This window comes from Salminus brasiliensis, chromosome 2 (assembly GCF_030463535.1).
Source record: "Salminus brasiliensis chromosome 2, fSalBra1.hap2, whole genome shotgun sequence".
Classification (NCBI taxonomy): domain Eukaryota; kingdom Metazoa; phylum Chordata; class Actinopteri; order Characiformes; family Bryconidae; genus Salminus; species Salminus brasiliensis.
Genome location: NC_132879.1, coordinates 31,842,298 through 31,863,474, shown reverse-complemented (window position 1 = coordinate 31,863,474; position 21,177 = coordinate 31,842,298). Strand labels below are relative to the sequence as shown.

Sequence of the window (21,177 nt, the reverse complement as noted above, 5' to 3'; positions counted from 1 at the left end):
TTAAAAAAAAAGGCATCCATCAAGAGGGAGGCATACAAAACTGGTAACAAAACCTGGATCATTTATTGGAGATTTGTTTACAAAAAGTAGTAGTTCAGTCTGACCGACCACGTGGAATGCTTGTTCGAGATGGACCCAAGTTGTGCCGCTCTGCGGACTGCTGCAGGTGCAGAGGAGTGCGATTTGGTTGATTGAGAGCCCCAAACACACAAACACCACTACAATGTACGTGGTATGGTACACCTGTCAAATCCCCCGAAACCCACAGTCCTGTTTCTCCCCGACAGATTTACTCCTTTGCCACAGCAAAAGGCTTCTCCACATCAATCTTGCCACATTCATGGATGGTGACGTCTTTCAGTGGTTTATCTCTGCCATCTGTTTTTGTGGCCTCAATCTTTCTCACCACGTCCTGTGGAAAGGGTCAGCAAAAACACACAGCAATAAATAACAGCAACAAAGTTTTCTGTGCTAGAAAGCATTACTGTCCTTATAAGTGTAATAGTGGCCTTAAACTGGAATATGAAATATGAAACCATGTGCTGTGTGAAAGCCCCCCCCCCATCCCCCCAACCAAAAAGCAAACCACTCACCATGCCCTCAAGGATTTTGCCGAAAACGACGTGCTTGCCATCAAGCCACGGTGTCTGCACAGTGGTGATGAAGAACTGGGAGCCATTGGTGTCTTTGCCTGCATTGGCCATGCTCAGCCAGCCTGGGCCGTAGTGCTTCAGCTTGAAGTTCTCATCAGGGAAGCGGTCGCCGTAGATACTCTTTCCTATCAGAAAAACACACACACGCACGTACACTACTTTAGATCGAGGGTCTACCCGCCAGTGAGAAGTGCTGTATTTGGGTTTTACTTAAATGAGCTGGTTTAATGCCCATTAGTACAGAATGCTTTGGGGCTACACAATCATTTGTTTATCCTTACTGCATCACAGCCTTTCATAGTACCAATTTTGCAGAAGAACTCACATTCTGACTTCAACCTGAGCTCTATTCACTATACTTTGGGGTCCACTCCATTTTGTACTGGTGTCTAAAAAAGTAGCCCAGAATTTTTAGTGCACTGTAACAATCCACGGTACCCTTTTGGACATGGGATACCCATCATTTGTTGTGTTGTTTGATTGGACATTCAGAACGTTTGTGTGACACTATCTGCTCACACACAATAACTAGGTATCTGCCTTGTCGATTTCTGTTCTCTAGAACAGTGCTCAATTTACTGACCCAGACTTTCACATTTAGGGGATAGTGAATAGGGCAGTCTCAGACACAGCCTGGGTGTCTTGAGGCCTCAAGGTATTCATATTTATTCAGGTCAGAAATACTCGTGGGTCATCAGATCCACCTAAATAACTTTTATGTGGTAGCAAGCAACTGAACTGGTCTTAACTCAAATAGATTCTTTTTCAGATTCAGATTCTTTACATAACGCCCATTGTCAATATATTATTATTATATTGCAATATGTATCAATATAACTGCCATACTAGTATGTGTTCCAAAATGTGCAGCCCTAAAATGTGTATGCGCAATAGTGCAAAGTCTATAGTACATCTGTAATAGTACATTAAAAGCATGTGATGCTCATTAACATCTATATCTATATCTATACACACACACACTCAAACAAATCTGGTTGTTTTAAAGATCTGTATGACGAGAGCTCATACCCCCGGTTCCATCTCCTCTTGTGAAGTCTCCTCCCTGGATCATGAAGTCTTTAATCACACGATGGAATTTGCTGCCCTTGTAACCAAATCCTTTCTGTTTGGGAAAGAGTCAAAAGCACTTAGTCTAGGTGTTTGTTCATGCTCAGTTCATGGGGGCGTATATATTTATGTGTAGAAGGTAATCAGTAATGTCCTGCACCTCTCCTGTAGCCAAAGTAAGGAAATTTTCTGCGGTCTTCGGGACAGTTTTCCCAAACAGGCCGATCACAATGCGCCCCACGTCCTCATCTCCAATTCGGATATCGAAGTACACCTGAGAAAACAAAGGATAATGGTTAAAGGCATGACTTACACCAGTACAAACTGTGTCGTTTTTAGACAAAGACAAAGTTTTTTTTTTTTTCTCCCATTCACTCCCATTTCATGCCCACCCTGCTCTCCTGCACCCCAAGCACGGTCTACTAACCAATCACAGGAGGCGCACAAGTCGCAGGAGGCGGGGTTTGTCGGAATACGGGTGGGTAAAAATGACGCCAGCCAGAAAGGGATGGGCCAAGCCAGCCTGGATGTTGCGTGAACATCATGGCGTACAGACTGGAGTTAACGCAGACGTGGCCAATGCGCCATTACAAACAATTACCACAGTCAAATCTCAGCTCGGCCTGTTGTAGATCGAGGTATAAGGTGAAACCTGTGCGTTTACAGTTGAAGTAAAGCTTCAGCAAGCAGACCCTACTAATCAATGATCAGTGTTAGCGCTGTTGTGGGACGGGTTGATTGTACCGGTACCGCAGCAGCCTGAACACCGCAGTTTAGCCCTCGCAGCTAAGCAAATCCCACCACTGCCAGCGTTAGCTAGCTAGCGTTCCTGTTAAGAGAGCTATACACGCTCAGTCTGCACCGCACTCTGACCCTCCTGCACCCACAGCACCCCGTTAACCGTTAGCACGAGCTCGTGCGTGGGCTATTCGTGGTTCTTCGGCATTTCTGCACAGGCCCGGTCCAGTCGCCATGGCTCTCTTACCTTAGCCGTGACTTTGGGCCCTTTCTTCTTCTCGTCAGCGTCGGAGCCGTTCGGGAAGAGCAGGAAAATGATCGACCCGACGATAACTGTCACCGCTACTAGGAACTTCATCTTTCTCTCGAAGCCCCGCACCATGAACAAGCCCAGTCTGTCCGTGTGGCGGTAAATGTTGGAGGGGGGACGCCAGGGAGGAGACTGGGGGGGAAAACGGGGCACGTTTAACTGATCGTATGAGCTGATCCAGGGAAAGCTCGGCGCTTGCAAAAGCTCATCCACACACGACGTCAGAAAACACCGAAGAACTGACCCCAGATCAGCGGCTCTTTTTCCTGCTGAGGCGGACAGCGACGCACTGAGCCCTGATTGGTCGAGAGGCCCAGAACGAGCCAATCAGAGTTTGAAACGCGTACAGAGTGGAAGGCCAAACAGCTGTCCGACAATTTCATGCTAAAGACGATGATCCACCCAGATGTTCTGGTACCCCCCCCCCTCTCTTACCCCCTAACGTAACCAGAATACCCAGTGAACTTCCATTGCTTCTTGTTAGCTACAGTAGCTTCGCAGCTCCAAGGCTGAATAACCCCCAGAAGCAAACGTCTGACCAAGCATCGTCCTTCTTGACTTATTGACTCAACTTTAACTAAATGGAAACTTGCAAGTTTGGCATCGTGTTAAAACGGGACTCCTCGTAAATGCAGACTGCAGGTCAAGCCTATTTTGAAGGAGTTTAGGGACAGTACAGTAAGACTGGGCTGAACTCTGGCCAGACCCTTTCATTTATAGGGGTATCTAACTAGTTGAGGTCTAAACATCAGACTCTTTGGGTGCTTATCTTATGCACAGGTAAGCTCATTTTACTCCAGACCTACTCTCTGGGTCTGGTTATGATAACAGTACTACAGTGGCTTATGTGGCCATAGTGTAAAGGCTGTGTGTAACTGTAGGTGTTTAAATGCCAAAATAATGGCATGGTTTCTGGCACTGGCTTGTACTAGCCACCTTCTCAACATGCTATACAAACTATAGTTTAAACATTTATTTCATTTTTTACACATAAAATGTTTACAAATCACACACACACACACAGTACAGTATTATTTTCAGGGAGACAACATTACACATCAAACAAGCTGATGGTGCCTAGTCTGGACCCAAAATACTGAGCAAAAATATCAGGATGGCCTTTGTAAAACTGTGCCAGTAGCCGGTTCTTCTCCTTTGTGGAATACTTTGGATTTTCATCGATATTCCTCAGCAACACCAACAGCTCGCTCTTGGTCAGTTCTTTCACAGTGTCGTCATACAAGTTGCTTGAAATCTGCTGGCAGAAGACATAATCTGGAGAGGGGTGAGACAAGGTTACACAGATTGCAGTTTCAGAAAATTCACAGAAAACAATCCTTCTTAAATCAATGACCAAACTGATGCTGTATTAAATAAATGGAAAGGTCAGTAACTTTGGTTGTAGAATGACTTACTGTTTGTGCTGGGATCCCTCTTTTTTAGAATGTCTTCCAGTTTGTCACTGACCAGCTTGTGCAGAGAGCCTGGAATCTAAGGACAGGATAACATTAGTCCAATAGCAGCATTTACATGCAAGAAGCTACACTGTAAAAGGTCATCAGTGCTAACGAGTGTCATAGGAATGTTGCACTGATAATACTCCGTTCCTACTGAGTACTGCCACAAATGTCAATAAGCCATTGTTTGTTTGGTGTCTGAAATTCCCCTCTTCAGTTTTGGCACTGGAAATCACGTCAATAAGTAATGGATGTCCGTCTCACCCAATGAGGACATGGTTACATTTTTTTCAGTTCTTTAAAAATGAACCAAAAACTGTCTGCCCGGTTGTAAAATTTGCAAGCAGTTTTGATGCACTAGAGACCAGAAGTGATGCCAGACATGCCTAATAGTTAGACTCGCCTCCTTCTCTCAGGCCACCATTGAGCATAGCATGGAGCACTTTTCTTTGAGCAGGAAATCACTCAACACATCCAGCTGCTGGTCCCTGACCATATCTGCAAGATGGAATTTGGTCCTTGAACTGTCTTGGCAGATAAAACCACAGATCATTGCCTTAAATTTAATATTACTTTAAGATGAACCACTCCAGAATTAAGTACTTAGCCTGGACTTCGTCTCGGCCAGAGAGTTCGCCGAATTTATTTTCTGGTCTGGACAAGTCACATTGGACAGTTTACATCAGATAAAAAGCAAAGAACTTTACAGATTATTAATACAACCAACAGCAAATGGTCAACATTTAAACAGTAAATGATCGACTAGTAGGATTCACTAGCTAGCTGCCTGATAGCCTGACTAGACCCCAGTTCCTGCAGGTGGTCTCTTCCAACCTAGGCAGTCAATCACTAACTGTATTGAACACTGGAGCTGGAAAGAATTGAGGAGTAAAAGGAAATTAAAAGTTTGGCTGTTTGTTCACTGAAACATATGGTGTTCACAGAGACCTGGCTAACCACGCTGACTCCAGACACGCCCGTATCTGTGCAAGGCTTTCACCTCAGTCGGGCGGACAGGACGGAGGAGAGCGGTAAGAGGAAGGGAGGCGGACTGGCAGTATTTGTGAATGATAGATGGTGTAACCCTGGGCACATCACTATTAAGGAGCAGATCTGCTGTAAGAACATTGAACTGTTAGCCGTTAGCATGAGGCCGTACTATCTGCCGAGGGAATTCTCGCACGTTATCATGATCGCTGCGTACGTCCCCCCCTCTGCTAACGCTGACTCGGCTTGTGATGTCCTGCACTCAGCTGTGTGCAGGCTGCAGACACAGCACCCGCAGGCCCTCCTTCTTATCTCCGGAGACTTCAACCATGCTTCTCCATCCTCCACTCTGTCCACCTTCACCCAGTATGTCTCTGGTGTGGCAGGTTACATGGAAACACTGGACCTGCTTTTTGCCAACACAAAGGAGGCATACAACTCGTCACCTCTCCCTCCCCTTGGAAGATCTGATCACTGTCTGGTTCATCTTCTGCCTGTGTACAAACCCATTGTACATAGGGAACCAGCTGTCACCCGTACAGTGAAGAAGTGGTCTAAGGAGTCTGAGGAGGCTCTGAAGGACTGCTTCGAAACAACGGTGTGGGAAGAACTGTGTGATCCTAATGGGGAGGACATTGACAATCTCACTCACTGCATTACGGACTACGTCAACTTCTGTGTGGATAACACCGTGCCCACCAAGACTGTTCGGTGTTTTTCCAACAACAAGCCATGGATTAATCCAGATATAAAGGCTCTCCTAAAAGCGAAAAAGAGGGCCTTCAGATCTGGTGACAAGGATGAGCTGAAAGCTGTGCAGAGGGAACTGAGAAGGAAGATCAGGGAGGGGAAAGCCAGCTACAAGAGGAAGCTGGAGGAAAAGTTGCAGCAGAACAACATCAGGGGAGTGTGGAAAGGCCTTCAAACCATCTCTGGCCACTCAAAGTCCAACTCCCAGGTGGTGGGGGACCAGAAGTGGGTGAATGATCTCAATCTATTTTTCAACAGATTTGATCAATCACCTAGCCCTGCCCCCACACAGACACCCCTGCTGTATCCCCACTCAGCAGCACTACCATCATGCTGCCCTCCCCCTTCTTCTTCTCTCAGAACTTCTGGCTCACAATCATCACCATCATCATCCCCTAATGGCTCATCGTCTGGCAGCACCAACCACCCATTCACACATTCCAGCACCCAGCCCCCCTGCTCCAACCTGTCCTTCACAACAACCCAGGTGAGAAATGAGCTGAGGAAGATCAAGCCTAAGAAAGCTACAGGTCCTGATGGAATCAGTGCCAGGCTCCTCAAGTCCTGTGCTGATCAGCTGTGCAGGGTAGTTGAGCATATGTTCAACCTGAGCCTGAAACTGGGAAGAGTACCACAGCTGTGGAAAACATCTTGTGTGGTACCTGTGCCCAAAACACAGCACCCAAAGGACCTAAACAGCTACAGGCCGGTGGCACTGACTTCCCATCTGATGAAGTCACTGGAGAGGCTGGTCCCCAACCACATCCGCCCTCTGGTGAGCCCATCCATGGACCCTCTTCAGTTCGCCTACCAGCCTGGTGTCGGGGTGGATGATGCTGTCATCTATCTTCTACACAGAGCTCTTTCTCACCTGGAGAAGCCCGGCAGCACTGTGAGGATCACCTTCTTCGATTTCTCCAGTGCTTTTAACACCATACAGCCAGGCCTCCTAAAGGACAAGTTGGGACATTGTGGAGTGGACAGTCACCTGTCAAACTGGATACTGGACTACCTCACCAACCGACCCCAGTATGTGAGGGCACGGGACTGTGTCTCTGACTTGGTGGTCAGCAGCACAGGAGCCCCTCAAGGAACGGTCTTGGCACCGTTCCTCTTCACCCTGTACACTGCTGACTTCATGTACAGCTCACCGACCTGTCACCTCCAGAAGTTCTCTGATGACTCAGCGATCGTCGGCCTCATATCCAATGAGGAGGACAGCGAGTACAGAGAACTTATTCAGGACTTTGTGGACTGGTGTCTGCAGAACCATCTGCAGATAAACGCTGGAAAAACCAAAGAACTGGTAGTGGATTTCCGCAGGTGCAGACACCCCCCTCCATCAGTGAACATCCGCGGTATGAACATCGAGAGTGTGGACTCTTATAAATACCTGGGTGTTCATCTGAACAACAAACTGGACTGGTCAGTCAACACTGCAGCTCTCTACAAGAAAGGCCAGAGCAGACTCTACCTGCTGAGGAGATTGAGGTCCTTTGGAGTGCAGGGAGCGCTCCTGAGGACGTTCTTCGACACAGTGGTGGCATCTGCCATCTTTTATGGAGTGGTCTGCTGGGGCAGTAGCATCTCGACGGCAGATAAGAAGAGACTGGACAAACTCATAAAGAGGGCCGGCTCTGTCCTGGGGTGCTTCTTAGACCCAGTGCAGGTGGTGGGAGACAGGAGGATGACAACCAAGCTGGCATCCATGCTGGAGAACAGCTCCCACCCCATGCATGAGACTCTGGCAGCACTGGGCAGCTCCTTTAGCGACAGGCTGCTTCACCCCAAGTGTGTGAAGGAGCGGTATCGCAGGTCCTTCCTTCCTGCTGCCGTCAGACTACACAACCAGCACTGCTCCCAGCGGACCACATACACACACACTTAACTACACACACACGTTCATGTTCAGGGAATACTATGTGCAATATCCCACCCCCATGTGCAATTAAGAGTCTTTTACTGTAAATAATATTGTTTATTGCTTTTTTAATTCTTATCTATATTGTGTGTATATAGTGTAAATTATTTATTTATCTAAATTTTTGTAACTGAGTGTCCTGCTATCCCTTTCTGCTGTTACACTGTGAATTTCCCCACTGCGGGACTAATAAAGGACTATCTTATCTTATCTATCTTATATGGGGGATGGGCATAGCTACACATCATACTGCAACCAGCCAGCAGAGGCACTAGACCTGTGGTGGTTCCACTTTGAGAGGTTGCTCAAGCCATGTTTTTCTACAGTGATAGTTTTTAGAACCCAGTTATATATATTTATGATTTGGATAAAATAAAGTGGCAAGGCAGGTTAAAAATGACCTCAGGGTCCTACAACTTTAATTTAGTAATGTGTTTGTGAAATCTGTTCTCCCCCTCTCAATTAACTGCGGGATGTAGTCATTGTTACCTTGAAAATGTCCTGATAGTTATCCAGCATGAACAGCAGCAGCAAGTCCACTTTGCCCTTTGACAGGCATTTGCTTTGTATTACGGCTTTAGAGAAGGTCTTTTTCATAATCATCCGATTTTCAGTCTGAAAATTTGAAAGTTGCTTCATTCAAGACAATTGCAAGGAAATAAGTGACAGAAGAGCAAGTTACACATCTTTACCTCTTTATGAAGTCTGACATGTTCAGGGTCTGCTGCCAGAGACATGAATGTCAGCAGCCTGTACAGCTCTTCTCTGCTTTCCACGAGAAGCAACTTTAGACACAGCTGCAGCACCTCCAAAGCTACATCAAACTTCCCATTCACTACAGAGAAAGCAGTTACTGACATCACACATAGGAGTTAGAAAGATCACAAAATGCAAAACTTTGCAATAGGGAGAGTATTTGTATTGGGAATTTCATATACATTGTTAATCACCATAATGGCTACATTTCCATCAACGTTCTGCACATATATAAAACAAAACTTTGCTGCCCAGCATACTGCTCATTTTTTGCTATAAAAGCATTTTATGTAAGGTTATTGCCTGAAATAAGAGCCCTTTGAGAAAACTCAATTTTAGAAAGGCAGTAGCCTTTTCTGGACATTTCTCCCTGCGAGTGCTGAGGAGTGGCAGTATTCCTTTTAAAAATATGGGCTCCTCAGCCCAACATACATGCACCAGATGGACAAGGGTCTCTATAAATTTTCATGTACACAGGCACTAACCAAGCATCTTTCACTGCTAGTTGTGCTATAAGTGACTATGTATTAGGGCTGCATGATAAGAAAGGGAGGGGGGTAGATCTGGATCTGCATTGCTGTGAGGATCCGACCTCACTCCCCAACTTCAACATTTTTGGTACGGACAAACGGTTGATCGGTTTTATTGACCTTTATTAAATTAGTGACTTCCATTTCTGTAGCCTACATTAGCAAGCAAAAAAATAAATAAATAAATAAACCTTTGGGTGGAAATATCAGTGTAGACCAATGAAACAAGTGAAGGCACTCTAACCAATCAGGTTTAATTTACTGAAAGAATATCACCATTGTAATATGCAATATTTATATCTGTTGTAGTTACTGCACATTTTATCTAGTGCTAGTGTAAAGCATTGTTCTTTTGGACATCCAGTCCTGACCTACCTAGAAGCTCAGTAATCTGTGTGTAGACATCGTTCAAGCCACTGGGGAGGAGAGGCTGGGTACTAGCCTGTCCATAGTGTTTGGCCAGAATGTCAAACAGTAGCGCTTTGCACTTCTCAATGCCTGTGGATCTGGAGCCACCATGACCTTCATCACCCTCATTCTCCTGTGAAAAGCTGGGCAGCTCCCTGCTCACCTCAACCACCAAAAGATCTGGCAGGAAGTCCAACAGGTCTATTGCTGCGGAGAGCCACTCATCTTCTCTGCAGGAAGGCAAGAATATTGTTGGTATGAGAGGACTAGATTAGAAAATCTAGTTGCCTTCCTGCTAGTCAGGATTGTGTTGACTTGAGGGCCCCTAAATTGTAACAAATTGTAATGCTTTAACACGGTTGGTACGAGAGGACTCTAGATAAGAAAGTGTTAAAGCATGACAATTTGTATTACAATTCAAGGGGCCCTCAAGTCCTGATTAGCTTTGCTAACAAATTGACCCCTATCCCACAGAAGTGACTATAACCCACTGGGAGTCCTTAAACGCCTTGAGTATTTCTCGGTCCAAGTAGTTACTGGTGTAGAGCAGGTCAGGTTCATTATTGTTGGCAACAGACAGGGGAGCTGTACCCTCTCTGCAATCCAACACCCCATCCAGCAGAGGGAGCTCTATGAGCTGCAGAAGCCGCTGAATGGTCTGCTCCTGCCACACCTGATTGACCACTGAGAGCAAAAGAGTTTTACATTTAAAGAAAGAAGAAAAAAAAAAAAAAAAAAAGCATTAACTTGCTTAATTAACTGGGATTGGGTCATTTTCATTTAGCAGAACTTATACAAGCAATAACTGGAATTTGCAATGGCATGATTACTGGGTCTGTGGTGCACTGAAAGCTGAAATGGTGGGAAGGATGACCACACTAGCCCAGCCATGTGCCCATCCTGACCAAAGTGTGGCAAGAGCTCCTTACCTGACTGGGGCAAAGTCTCAGTCTGCAGAAAGCTGGGACTAAGGTCGAGGTCCTCCAGGAGGAGATCCATAATGTGGTCTGACTTTACTGGAGTGCTGTGGAACAACATTGGGTCATCCTGCCTGAAAGTACAGGAAGGAAAAAAAAAAAAAAAAAGTTGACTTTCTTGCACAGGATGGCTTGGTAAATCTTAACACCCTATCAAGTTTCCTCTAGGACTGATTTCAGCAGTGGTGGCCAAGACAGAGGTAACTTTGCCTCAGCAGGTCTGTTCATCAAGGCTGGCTGCCCATTACGGTGCAAAATTTAAGGTCACGCGTGGTTATCTGTAGCTTCTGTGGTCTCGAGATGGCTTTATTTGACTGCATTACTGTCTAAATGCTACTTTGCTCATTGTGACATGCGGAGCAACTAAACTGAGCTTTGGATGCAGCACATCCGGTGTGCATCAGGTTTTACGTTACACTGCAATCCAACACCCATCCAACTTAATGCTGGCCAGTTAAATCTACCTTTCTCTAGGCCTCTTATTCCCTCTTGCTGGGTGCATAGAGATAGGAAGACTGGGTTGGAGTGCGAACACAGTACTATAATCTATTTTGAACCTTATGCCCAAACAGACGTAGCCAGAAGGAGTAAGACACAGCCTGACTCCAAGTCCACACCTGGTGGCTCCCGATCTTCTGTACGCTCTAGTGATGTACCTAGCTAAAGTGTAGTAGTATGCAACACTGCAAATGTGGATATGCATCTGTGGGACAGCTAGGGAAGAAAGTGAAACCAATGGCCTTGACCACACTACAGGTTACACATCCTAACCAACAGTCCCAGCTTCTTAGTCTTTAGGATCTCTCAAAGGTCTTCTGAAGTGTTACTTCAGATCAAAATAAAACACAGAAGACAGCAAAGCATAGTTTTAGTCCAGTATGGTTTTGCAATGCTTTTCACAAGCTCCCTTTGTATTTAAATAATAATAATAATAATAATAATAATAATAATAAGTCTGCTTAAAGTACCATACAAGTTTCCCCATTCAAAATGAGGTGAGGACAGAGTTACACACCCCACAGGACAGAATCATCGTCGTAGGGGTGGATGATCTGGTAAAAATATTATATCAACATCTAAAGACATTTTTATAAAATTCTATACTTTGTGAAACATGTGCAATACTGAGAAGACACAATGCCAGCCCAGTGTCAGAAGCTTGGATTTTATGTGGAGGCCCTAAACTGGCATTGGGACAGTGTGGCATGATTCTAGAAAAGCAGTGGAGTGTTGTAGGAGCGACTCACCTGTACAGCTGGCTGTGCGTTTGATTCTGTTTGGTCGGAGAAGGAGGAGCGTTTTCAGCAGCGTTATGTGGAGGGTTCTGCGCGCTCAGGAACCGGTACAGGCTGCTGTCGCTATCCTGGAACGTGGAGAGCTTACTCTCCTTCCCAAAGGCCTTACATGCCACTGCTTCAAACACCTTACAGTCTAGGAGCGCCTGGCACACACGCACCACTTTAGCCCTGGGTACATCAACATCACCCAAAATCTTGTTCTGGTTAATGTAAGCCTGGATCACATTCACAGCATCAGCGCCCAGGAAGCAGTTACTGTGAGACTTCAGATAGTGACGTCGTCGCTTCACTTTCACCTCTGCTTGGAGGTGGGCTATGATGTTGCTCCAAAGGACAGTGGACTGGAACGGCTTACTGACCATCCGGTGACCTACAGAATAAGAGATTTCAAAGAGTATTACCAAGGTACTTTTAGGGGACCCTGTATCCTGCAGGGCTGCACTTTACTGTACTTTAGAGGGCAGCTTGTGTTTAGACTACGGTAGAAGAATAATTACAGAATTACACACCAAAGTCTGATGGATACTGAACGATAGGTAGATGGACGGCTAGATGGATACTGAATGATGGCTAGATGGACATTGAGCGACAGGTAGATGGCTATCTTAAGGGAGACTGAGCGCTAGCTATTGAGCTATAGCTAGACATGTAGTTAGACAGATTTTGAATGATACTAGATAGCTATATAGATACATAGCTTTCCATAGATAGCTAGACAGATACTGAGCGACAGACAGACAGACAGACAGATATTGAACAACAGAAAGATAAAAAAATAAATTAGACCTACTTAAAGAAGCATTTTAAAAGTCAAACCATTTAAGCATCTAAACAGTCACATGATAGCTCCCAGTTCTACAGTTGGATCATTGGATTTATTGAAATACCCTGAATAAGCATTTTTAAGGTTCAATGTTAATACTGCTGAAGGATATTAACTAATCCAAAGTGTTCAAATCTACAGTGGATCTGGAGTCTGTAAATCACTGACAGTTAAGAGGTTTTACAAAACCAGCCTATAACAGTAACTTCTGCACTTCTGAGCTGTGCTCTGGAACTACAGCAGAATCCTACATGTCTAGAAGCAGTTCCAAAGAGAAGGGCACTAAAGCATTTTGACCGGAGCTGAACACACGTATACTCATAAATAACAGATAGGTTGTGCTGGGAGTCCCGTTGTGGAGTTTCTAAGCTCTCAGGCTCACCGACAGGACGGTGCATGGGGCTGTAGAGCTTCCCCGCCAGGTTGAGCGCTGCTGCTCGTTCCCTCACCGTCGCCATATTTCTCCTCCACACCGAGCAGAACGACCCGCCAATTAAACCCCCCCGACTGCCAACACGCGCTTTAGTCGGCACCAATTAGGCAGACGTCTGCCCATTGGCTCGCGACTGCGACAGTCAGCCAATCGGCGAGAAGCAGCGCCGGTCCTTTACAGAGTGCTGTACAAGACGTCGTACAGCAGAGGGCAGCAGAACACAAGCCTCAGCTTCACCCTGAGCAGAGCTGGACTGCAACAGCACCGCGCAGCCAGGCTCTGTCACTGTCCCAACACACGTTTGCAATATCAAATTTAATATGTATTACAAATAATACGTAAAACACTTCATGGAAATGGGCATGATCATGAAAAGCAGACACAATAAAAATGAGGTCTTTTTAAGTTTACTGTAAAAGCACATGACAGACAGTCTGAAGAAAATAACAGGACCGGGATGTCTAACAAAGTGTAATACCATGTGTGCAGTATGATACACTGCAATGTGACATATACTAATACACTAATACAACTAACCTGAATATGATTCAAAACGTGTAATACTATAAATGCAGTCACTATGCTACGGTAGAGTGGCTGCGTTTAAGAGTAGGCACAGTGGCCGAGGTCCGGAGAGACAGCAGTTTCCTAGTGTTTACTGAGAGCCTGAGGGAAGAAGCTATTTTAGAGGTGGGTGGTGTGCAGCATAAAGCTTCGGAAGCATTTGCCACGCAGGATAATGGGCCTCAGATTTTGGCCTTCTTTAAAAATGGTTTCCAAATGGCGACCGTTTCAGACCCATGAATATTGCCTTTACTTCATTTACTTCCTATACAAACACTCACCAGGGACTTTATTAAAAATGCCTGTACACCTATTCATTCTTGCAATTATCAAATCAGCCAATTGTGTAGCAGGAGTGCAGTACATCATGTCATGCAGATAGGGCTCAGCAATTTCTGATAATATTCACATCAACTATTAGAAATGGTCCCATGATAACATTAGTAATATTAGTAATGATCATCTCTCTCTCTCTCTCTCTCTCTCTACTCTCTCTATATATATATATATATATATATATATATGTATATATAACTTTTCTTTTTTCATTTGTACTTAAAAAAAGGCAGTAAGGGTTGAAGTGGGTTGGATGGGGGCAGTTCTATAAAATGTCCTATAAAAATGTCAAAAAACAACAACATCTTAGTCAATAAAACCACTGGGGGAAAAAAAGGAACGGGGGCAAATGTGCTTTCAGTCATTTTAAGCATGAGATGATTGTTGGTGCCAGATGGGCTGGTTTGAGTATTTCTAGAACTGCTGATCAGTAGTCAGTAGAGTTACTCAGAGTGGTGAAATAAAGAAAACACATCTAGTGAGCAGCAGTTCTTTAGATTGAAAACTCTGTGTTGATGAGAGCTGCCAATGGAGAATGGCCAGAGTAGTTTGAGCTGATAGAAAGGCTGCAGTAACAACTCTGGCGATCAGGTTCAACCCTGAGGTGGATGGGCTACAACCACAGAAGTGTCAGCCAAGAACAGAAAGCTGAGGTTGCAGTGGGCACAGGCTCACCAGAACTGGACAGTTGAAGACTTGAACAGCATAGCCTGGTCTGATGATTTCTTTTTCCGGAGGGTGGGGTTGGAATTTGTTGCACGAACAGCATGGGTAGCTTAGTGTGCTAATGCTGTGATGCAGCTAACCTTAAGAAAGAAGAATGTAAGCCAGAACAAAGATAACACAGATAACACTTTAGGGTCAGACATCCCTTCTTGTTTAATGTAGTATGTGAATGGATGACGGTCTGAGAGGTACAGCGTTTGGAACATTGTTAGACCATCGGATGTGATTCATAGTTATTCATAGGATCATTAAAGCTGCATTAATATAGACTGTCTGCCTGTATGTCTGTCCCTCTATTTAGTGTGTGTCTGTCTGTGTGTCCTCTTGTGTACAACCTTTCAGCTGCACTATTCTGGTCTCCCAGGCTCGGCTGCTGGCAGCAGGCTGCATTTTCCATCTCTGAAGCAGGTGGATCCCTCTTGTCAATGTTCAAAATATAAGATGTGCGTGTGAGCTCATGTCAGCAATGTTCCACGCTATGCACGTAAACACGGTGTCAGTGAAAAACGTGCCTCCGTGTTTGTGTTTGAGTGCGCGAGTGCATGTTTTTATTCCTTGTGGGAACTCTTTGTGCCCATATGGAAAGCAAAATGCCAGAGCGGTGACCTTGTCCAGACATTTTGCAGGTCCCTGTGAGAAAAAGTGCAGAAAGCGGAGGAAAAACACACAGCACATTCTTTTTTACCCTCACTGAGCTACTGAGGTTACAGTTACATTTAATGTGGTTCTGTTTAAAATGAAGCCTAATTATTGCTACATTTGTTGTAAACATGTCTACTCGCATCCTGCAGTGCTGAGTTTCCGATTTAACGGCTGGTCAAGGGTAAAGGTAGCCACAGTAGAGAGGCACTGTCGGCACCAGCCTTCCTGGGGCCCTTAGAAATAATGCATTTGGTGCCCCTTCCTCACCTAAACCACATCTACATCCTACATCCTACCAAAGTAACATTAAACTTCTACACACATCGCTCATTTCCCATTTTAATCATCTGATGTTAATCATGAAACCCAGTTGTTCTTCTCTCATATTTACCCACTTGAATAAGTTTGGGAGGAATAATTATGCTATGTGTGGAATAGAGCTTTTCTGCTCAATTCATTAAGGAAAGTCTTCAGTAATATCTTCAAAATACAGCTCAAGACTAACCTAACGATTAGTGCTCATCCTGGTTTGAACTGTCCTCTATGCATTGACTCACACTTTCTAACTTTGTCAAACGTTCAAAAGTCTTTTAGCTGGCTTTAAAATCGCCTATCTCTATATAAGACATTAGATCCTTGAGGAATCTTAGGTGGTTCTTCAGTTTAAAACTGTTAAGGTGCTTTGAGGAAAAGGTTTTTAGAAGACAAAGTTTCAAAATTTAGAACCTCTAAAAGTTACTTGAGGATCTCATGCTTTTAACAGTGTTAATCAAAGACCCCTTTCACCTTCTCTATGTTTTATTTAATTTATTAAAAATTAAAATGTAAAACTGGATATGTACACAAGTACCAAAAGTGAGGTGCATTTTGCTTTTTCACTGATACTGCTTGAGATGTTTCTACAACTTAATTTGAGTGCACCGGTGGTAAATTCAATTGATTATAAATGAATGAGGATTGCCATCACCTGCCTATATAAGGCCTCACAGTTGACAGTGCATGTCAGAACAAACTCCAAGCCATGGGGTCAAAAAAATTATCTGCAGACCTCAGAAACAGGATGGTGTCAAAGCACCAAGAATCTTCCTAGACCCGGCCGCCCGGCCAAACTAAATGATCGGGGAACACAGGCCTTGGCCAGGGAGGTGAGCAGGAACCTGATGGTCACTCTAACAGAGATCCAGCATATCCTTGTGGAGATGGGAAAACCTTTGAGAAGATTAAACATCCAGGCAGCACTCCACAAATCCTGCCTTTATGGTAAAGTGTCCAGAAGAAAGCCACCGAATATCAAGCATCACGCCTGGAGAAAACCTGGCATCGCTCATCACCGGGTAATGCCACCTCTACAGTGAAGCATGGCAGTGGCAGCGCCATGATAAGTGGCTTGATAGAAGGAAAGATAAGTATGCCAAGATCCTTGAAGAAAACACTCTGGTCCTCAGACTGGGCAGAAGGTTTACCTTCCAACATGAAAATGGCCCAAAGCACACAGTCAAGAGGACAAAAGAATGGTTTCAGAGGAAGTCTGTGAATGTCCTTGAGTGGCCCAGCGAAAGCCCAGACCTAAATCCAATTGAACATGTGTGGATGAAGCTGAAAATGGCTGTGTACTAATGCTCCCCATCCAACCCAAAGGAGCTTGCAAGGATATGCCAAATAGGGATGGATAAAAATGTCCAGAAACAAGTGTGCCAAGCTTGCAGACACTTTCTCAAAACACCTTGAAGCTGTAATTGCTGCCAAAGGTGCATCAACCAAGAATTAGGCGATGGGTGTGTACAGATATGTAACCCATAAGTAACATATTTTTGTCAGAAAAACAAAATTTCATATTTTCTGAAAAAACAACAACATAAGTTTCTCTTTATAATTATTGATGATTATTTGATTATTTGATTTTTGAGGCAAAAACTGAACTTGATATTTTGTATAATAAGTCTGTAATGTGATAAAATGAAAGGGGTGTGTAGACTTAGGCTAAAACTAAAATGTTTTGCATATAGTGCATTATTTGAGGTTAACTTTCAGCTGTCATAATCATAAACAATAAATAGCTCAACACAACTAGTAGAACAAGCTCCCACCAAAGATTTTCTAAGGGATTTTAGTCAGGTGACTATGACGGCCACTCCAGAATCTTCCAGGACTTCTTTTTAAATCAAACCATAGTTGACTTTGAGGTATCCTTGGGATAAATGTCTGGTTGGAAGGTTCAATAACGCTCAAGCTTTAGCTTCCTCATAGAAGGCATTAAGTTTTCTACTAGGATTTCCTGATACTTGAATGAATCGATCTTGACCTTCACACCGCAGGTTTCCACTGCCAGAGGAAGCAAATCTGCCACAAAGCATCACTGAGCCACTGAAGTTCTCTTGAAGATACCACTCAGTGACTTGAGGGTGCCACTCATTTTTTCTGAAACCCTAGAAATCACAGGCCTTTCACCCTACTTAAAAGTGTGCATTGAACGAAACCAAGTATTGCACGTCCTTTGGCTCCCATAAATAAAAATGTTAGAAATAATAAAATGAATTAATAAGATCACAACCCCTACAACTGATAAATTATTTATTAAAAGCCATGTCATTTTTGCGTTGGCGAGTGCAAGGCCCTCTCTGGCCACCCACTAGTGCTCTAAAAATTTAAATAATTGAGACCCACAAAGCAGGAGAAGACTATAAGAACATAGCAGTTTGTAGTGTAATTAAGAAACGGCAGTTAACAGAAACAGTAACAGATCATGTTAAGGAGAGCTTTCAGAGAGAACTGCTCACAAAACAAAAATCCTTATTTGACCTAAAAAAAGATCTTAAGGGAGATATAGCAGACTATAGTGGTGCACTGTTCTACTGTGCAGCAACACCTGCACGAATATGACCTTTATGGAAGAGTTGTTAGAAGAAAAGCTGTTCTGCATCCACACACACACAAAAAAAACCCAGCTAAACAAGCCTGATGCAGATTTTTTGGATCAAGTCCTGTGGACTGATTTTAAGTTAAAATAGATGTTTTTGTCTGAAATGAGCAAAGGTACATTTGCAGACAGAAGGAAGTAGTAATTCATGAAAAGAATACCTCTCCAACTGTTTGGTATGGGGTGAATCCATCATGCTATGGGCTTGTTTAGCAGCCAGTGGCACTGGGAACATTTTACTTGTAGAAAGAAGAATAGATTCAGTTAAATACCATTAATCTCTGTAAGCAAACGTCAAACAACCTGCAAAAAACTCGATGAAAAGAGAATTGCTTCTAGAGCAGGATGATGAACCTGAAAACACCTGAAAATTCACAATGCACTACCTCAATAGGTGCAAGCTGAAGTTTTTTTTCCTATGATCCTCACAGTCCCTGACCTGAACATCACTGAAAATCTTTGGACAGACCTGACAAGAGCAGTGCAGCAAGATGGCCTCTGACTCTCATAGAATAGACTAAAATAAAATATGTGATACTTGCCAAAGGGGTTAATACTAAATACAGACCAGGCAGGGTGTCCAAACGTCTGCTTTGTAGTGATTTTTTTTTCAGGTCACTTTTTACTGCATTTCTGTTATTTTTAATCTGTACAAATAAGGGCAAAGTATGAAGAATCGAAAGAAGAAATTCATTTCTTTCTAATAACTTTTAACAGGTTTCTTTCAGCCTTTTATGGTTAGAAGAGGCTTTCATCCGCTCTCTCTTTTACCATGTGTTTTAGTGGTGCATTGTTCAGTTGCCCTTTCTCTGGGCAGATGCCGCTGATGATGCTGAAATGATTGCAGTCAGCAGCCTCTGCCAAATGCCTGCAGGGGGTCAAATACCTGAATAAAATATCTTCAAAGAAATCTTTGTTCAAGGCCCCGCAGAAAATGAAAGCTTTGTATTTCAGTGGGGGAAAATCTGCAGAATATAAATAATCCACATGCAAAGACTGTTACATAAAGAGGAGTTTTTTTTCTGCACACAGAACTTTTAGTTCCACAATCTGTGATAAGACGTTTATTGGTGATGCTCAAAGAATGCTTGTGCAATGTTCCTACTACAGATCAGTACAGATTTTATGCTTTCAGTTATTACTGTCTCCTTTTCTGGGATTTGGGCTTTCTTATAATACCCAAAACCATAAAAACAATCAGCGAAGGTTCACATAACACCTTCTGAGTGGTATGAAGCCTTTGTGTGGATTAAGATCTTTCTTTTATCACTGCTCAGTTCTTTCTACTGGTACAAATAAGTCCTTTCTGGGACAGCTTGTCCTTTTTAATCATATTTTTACAACAGACCGAAGGTGACCATGCTCTCTAATTCTGTTTTTTGTTTTGTTTGCAGGTTTCTTGGGAGGTTGCTTTGATGACTGGGTTACCACTATGTTGGATGTCCTTTAGAGAATGTGCCGCTGGCAGCGTATGAGTGACTGTTGCATTTTCATCGCTAGATGACAGTGTTCGACTCTTGATATTCGATACTAGGGTGCATATAAGGCCAAGCTTTGACAGAGATGCAAATCCCAGACACACACACACACAGATACACATAAAGAGAGAGCGTTACTATTTCAGTTTATGCTCCATTGACCCACTGCAGACCAAAACAGCAAATGCCCCAGATTCCTGAAGCTACCGAGATCAAACGAAAACAGCTCGCTCAATTTGGAGACTGTTTGACTCAGACTTCCTCTTGTCCAATCAGTTGGGCAACTGCACTGTACTAAATCCAAACAGAAGCAAACAAAGGAACACAAGCTTGATTTCCAGAGACAGACTGAGGCTGCAGGACGTCTGAGTGCATTTGGGATGCAGACAGTAGCGTGCGGGTGGATGTGTGCGAGTTCTTTTCGAGCCAGCTTCGCTTCATTTGTAGGAATGAATGGTAGTAAAGAGCCAATGACAACTTAAAAGATTGAAAATCTGTCTCTGCTTTTAGTTTTTACAGTCAAGTGCATTCCTGATGAGTGATTTGCATATCAGAGGGCAGGACGTGGCCCTGTATGAGAGAGACCATCAAAGGTCATGAAATAATACAGGTTGTATTTCAGAACACTGGAGAATCATCTATTCTATGTGAAACCTCTTTTTTGAAGAGCTTATTAATCTTAAATATTCATGATTTCAATGGCAGATTAGATCAAAAATGGGGTACAGGAAAGTAGAGAGGCCTACACCTTCACCTAGGCAAATGTTTAATGACTCAGGCGTAAAAGTAAAGGTATGAAAGTCTGACTTGGGCCTTTGTTCCTTACAGTGTGACTTCTTACTATATCCAGCATCAGTCCGCCTAAGAACTTGTTTAGATCCTGTTCCTCTCATTTAGTGCTACTTTTAACGGTAAGGCTTGGAAGTGAAAGTTGTGAACTACAGTCTGGGGGCAAAAAACAACATAAGAGAATAAAATTAAAGGAATGGTTCACCGAAAAATCTAACTGACATAACCCCACCCTACACACACACACACACCCACCCACCACCTTACTTTAAATATAGTCACTTGACCAAGACATGTTTGGGTCTTTAGCTATGCTCTGGAGTTATAATGCTAATGTAGCTAGAATGGAAATCTAGAAATAGACTTCAAGAGAAAAATGAAAGAAGCCGGCTAGAGTAACCTTGCGACCGCAAATGTGTTTGACGAGAGGCCCTGTTTTCCAGTAGCATCTTAAGCCATACTCGGAGGGTATTAGTTTTACATGGGGAGACTGGGTAATGTAATTATTACACTACCCCAGAGCTTCTCAGTGATTTTAGTCCCGTCCGAATACGCCATGTCAGTCATGTGTGCTCCAACTTCAGTAAAGATTACAGCACAGCACAGATACCTCAGG

General features: G+C 43.7%; 2 protein-coding genes across 2 annotated transcripts; both read right to left on the bottom strand.

Moving 5' to 3' along the window:
• Positions 1-44: 44 nt before the first annotated feature.
• ppib (peptidylprolyl isomerase B (cyclophilin B)) lies at positions 45-2,975 on the bottom strand. The gene is made up of 5 exons (XM_072672375.1): positions 2,707-2,975; positions 1,882-1,995; positions 1,683-1,776; positions 594-778; positions 45-412 (listed from the first exon to the last, which is right to left on the bottom strand). Exons 1-5 carry the CDS (start codon positions 2,839-2,841, stop codon positions 290-292), a joined length of 651 nt encoding a protein of 216 aa, XP_072528476.1. The 5' UTR covers positions 2,842-2,975; the 3' UTR covers positions 45-289.
• An 845-nt stretch (positions 2,976-3,820) lies between these two features.
• On the bottom strand, positions 3,821-13,134 carry depdc7b (DEP domain containing 7, paralog b). The gene is made up of 9 exons (XM_072673798.1): positions 13,059-13,134; positions 11,803-12,223; positions 10,508-10,629; positions 10,070-10,262; positions 9,546-9,808; positions 8,577-8,719; positions 8,374-8,499; positions 4,185-4,260; positions 3,821-4,044 (listed from the first exon to the last, which is right to left on the bottom strand). Exons 1-9 carry the CDS (start codon positions 13,132-13,134, stop codon positions 3,821-3,823), a joined length of 1,644 nt encoding a protein of 547 aa, XP_072529899.1.
• Positions 13,135-21,177: the final 8,043 nt, after the last annotated feature.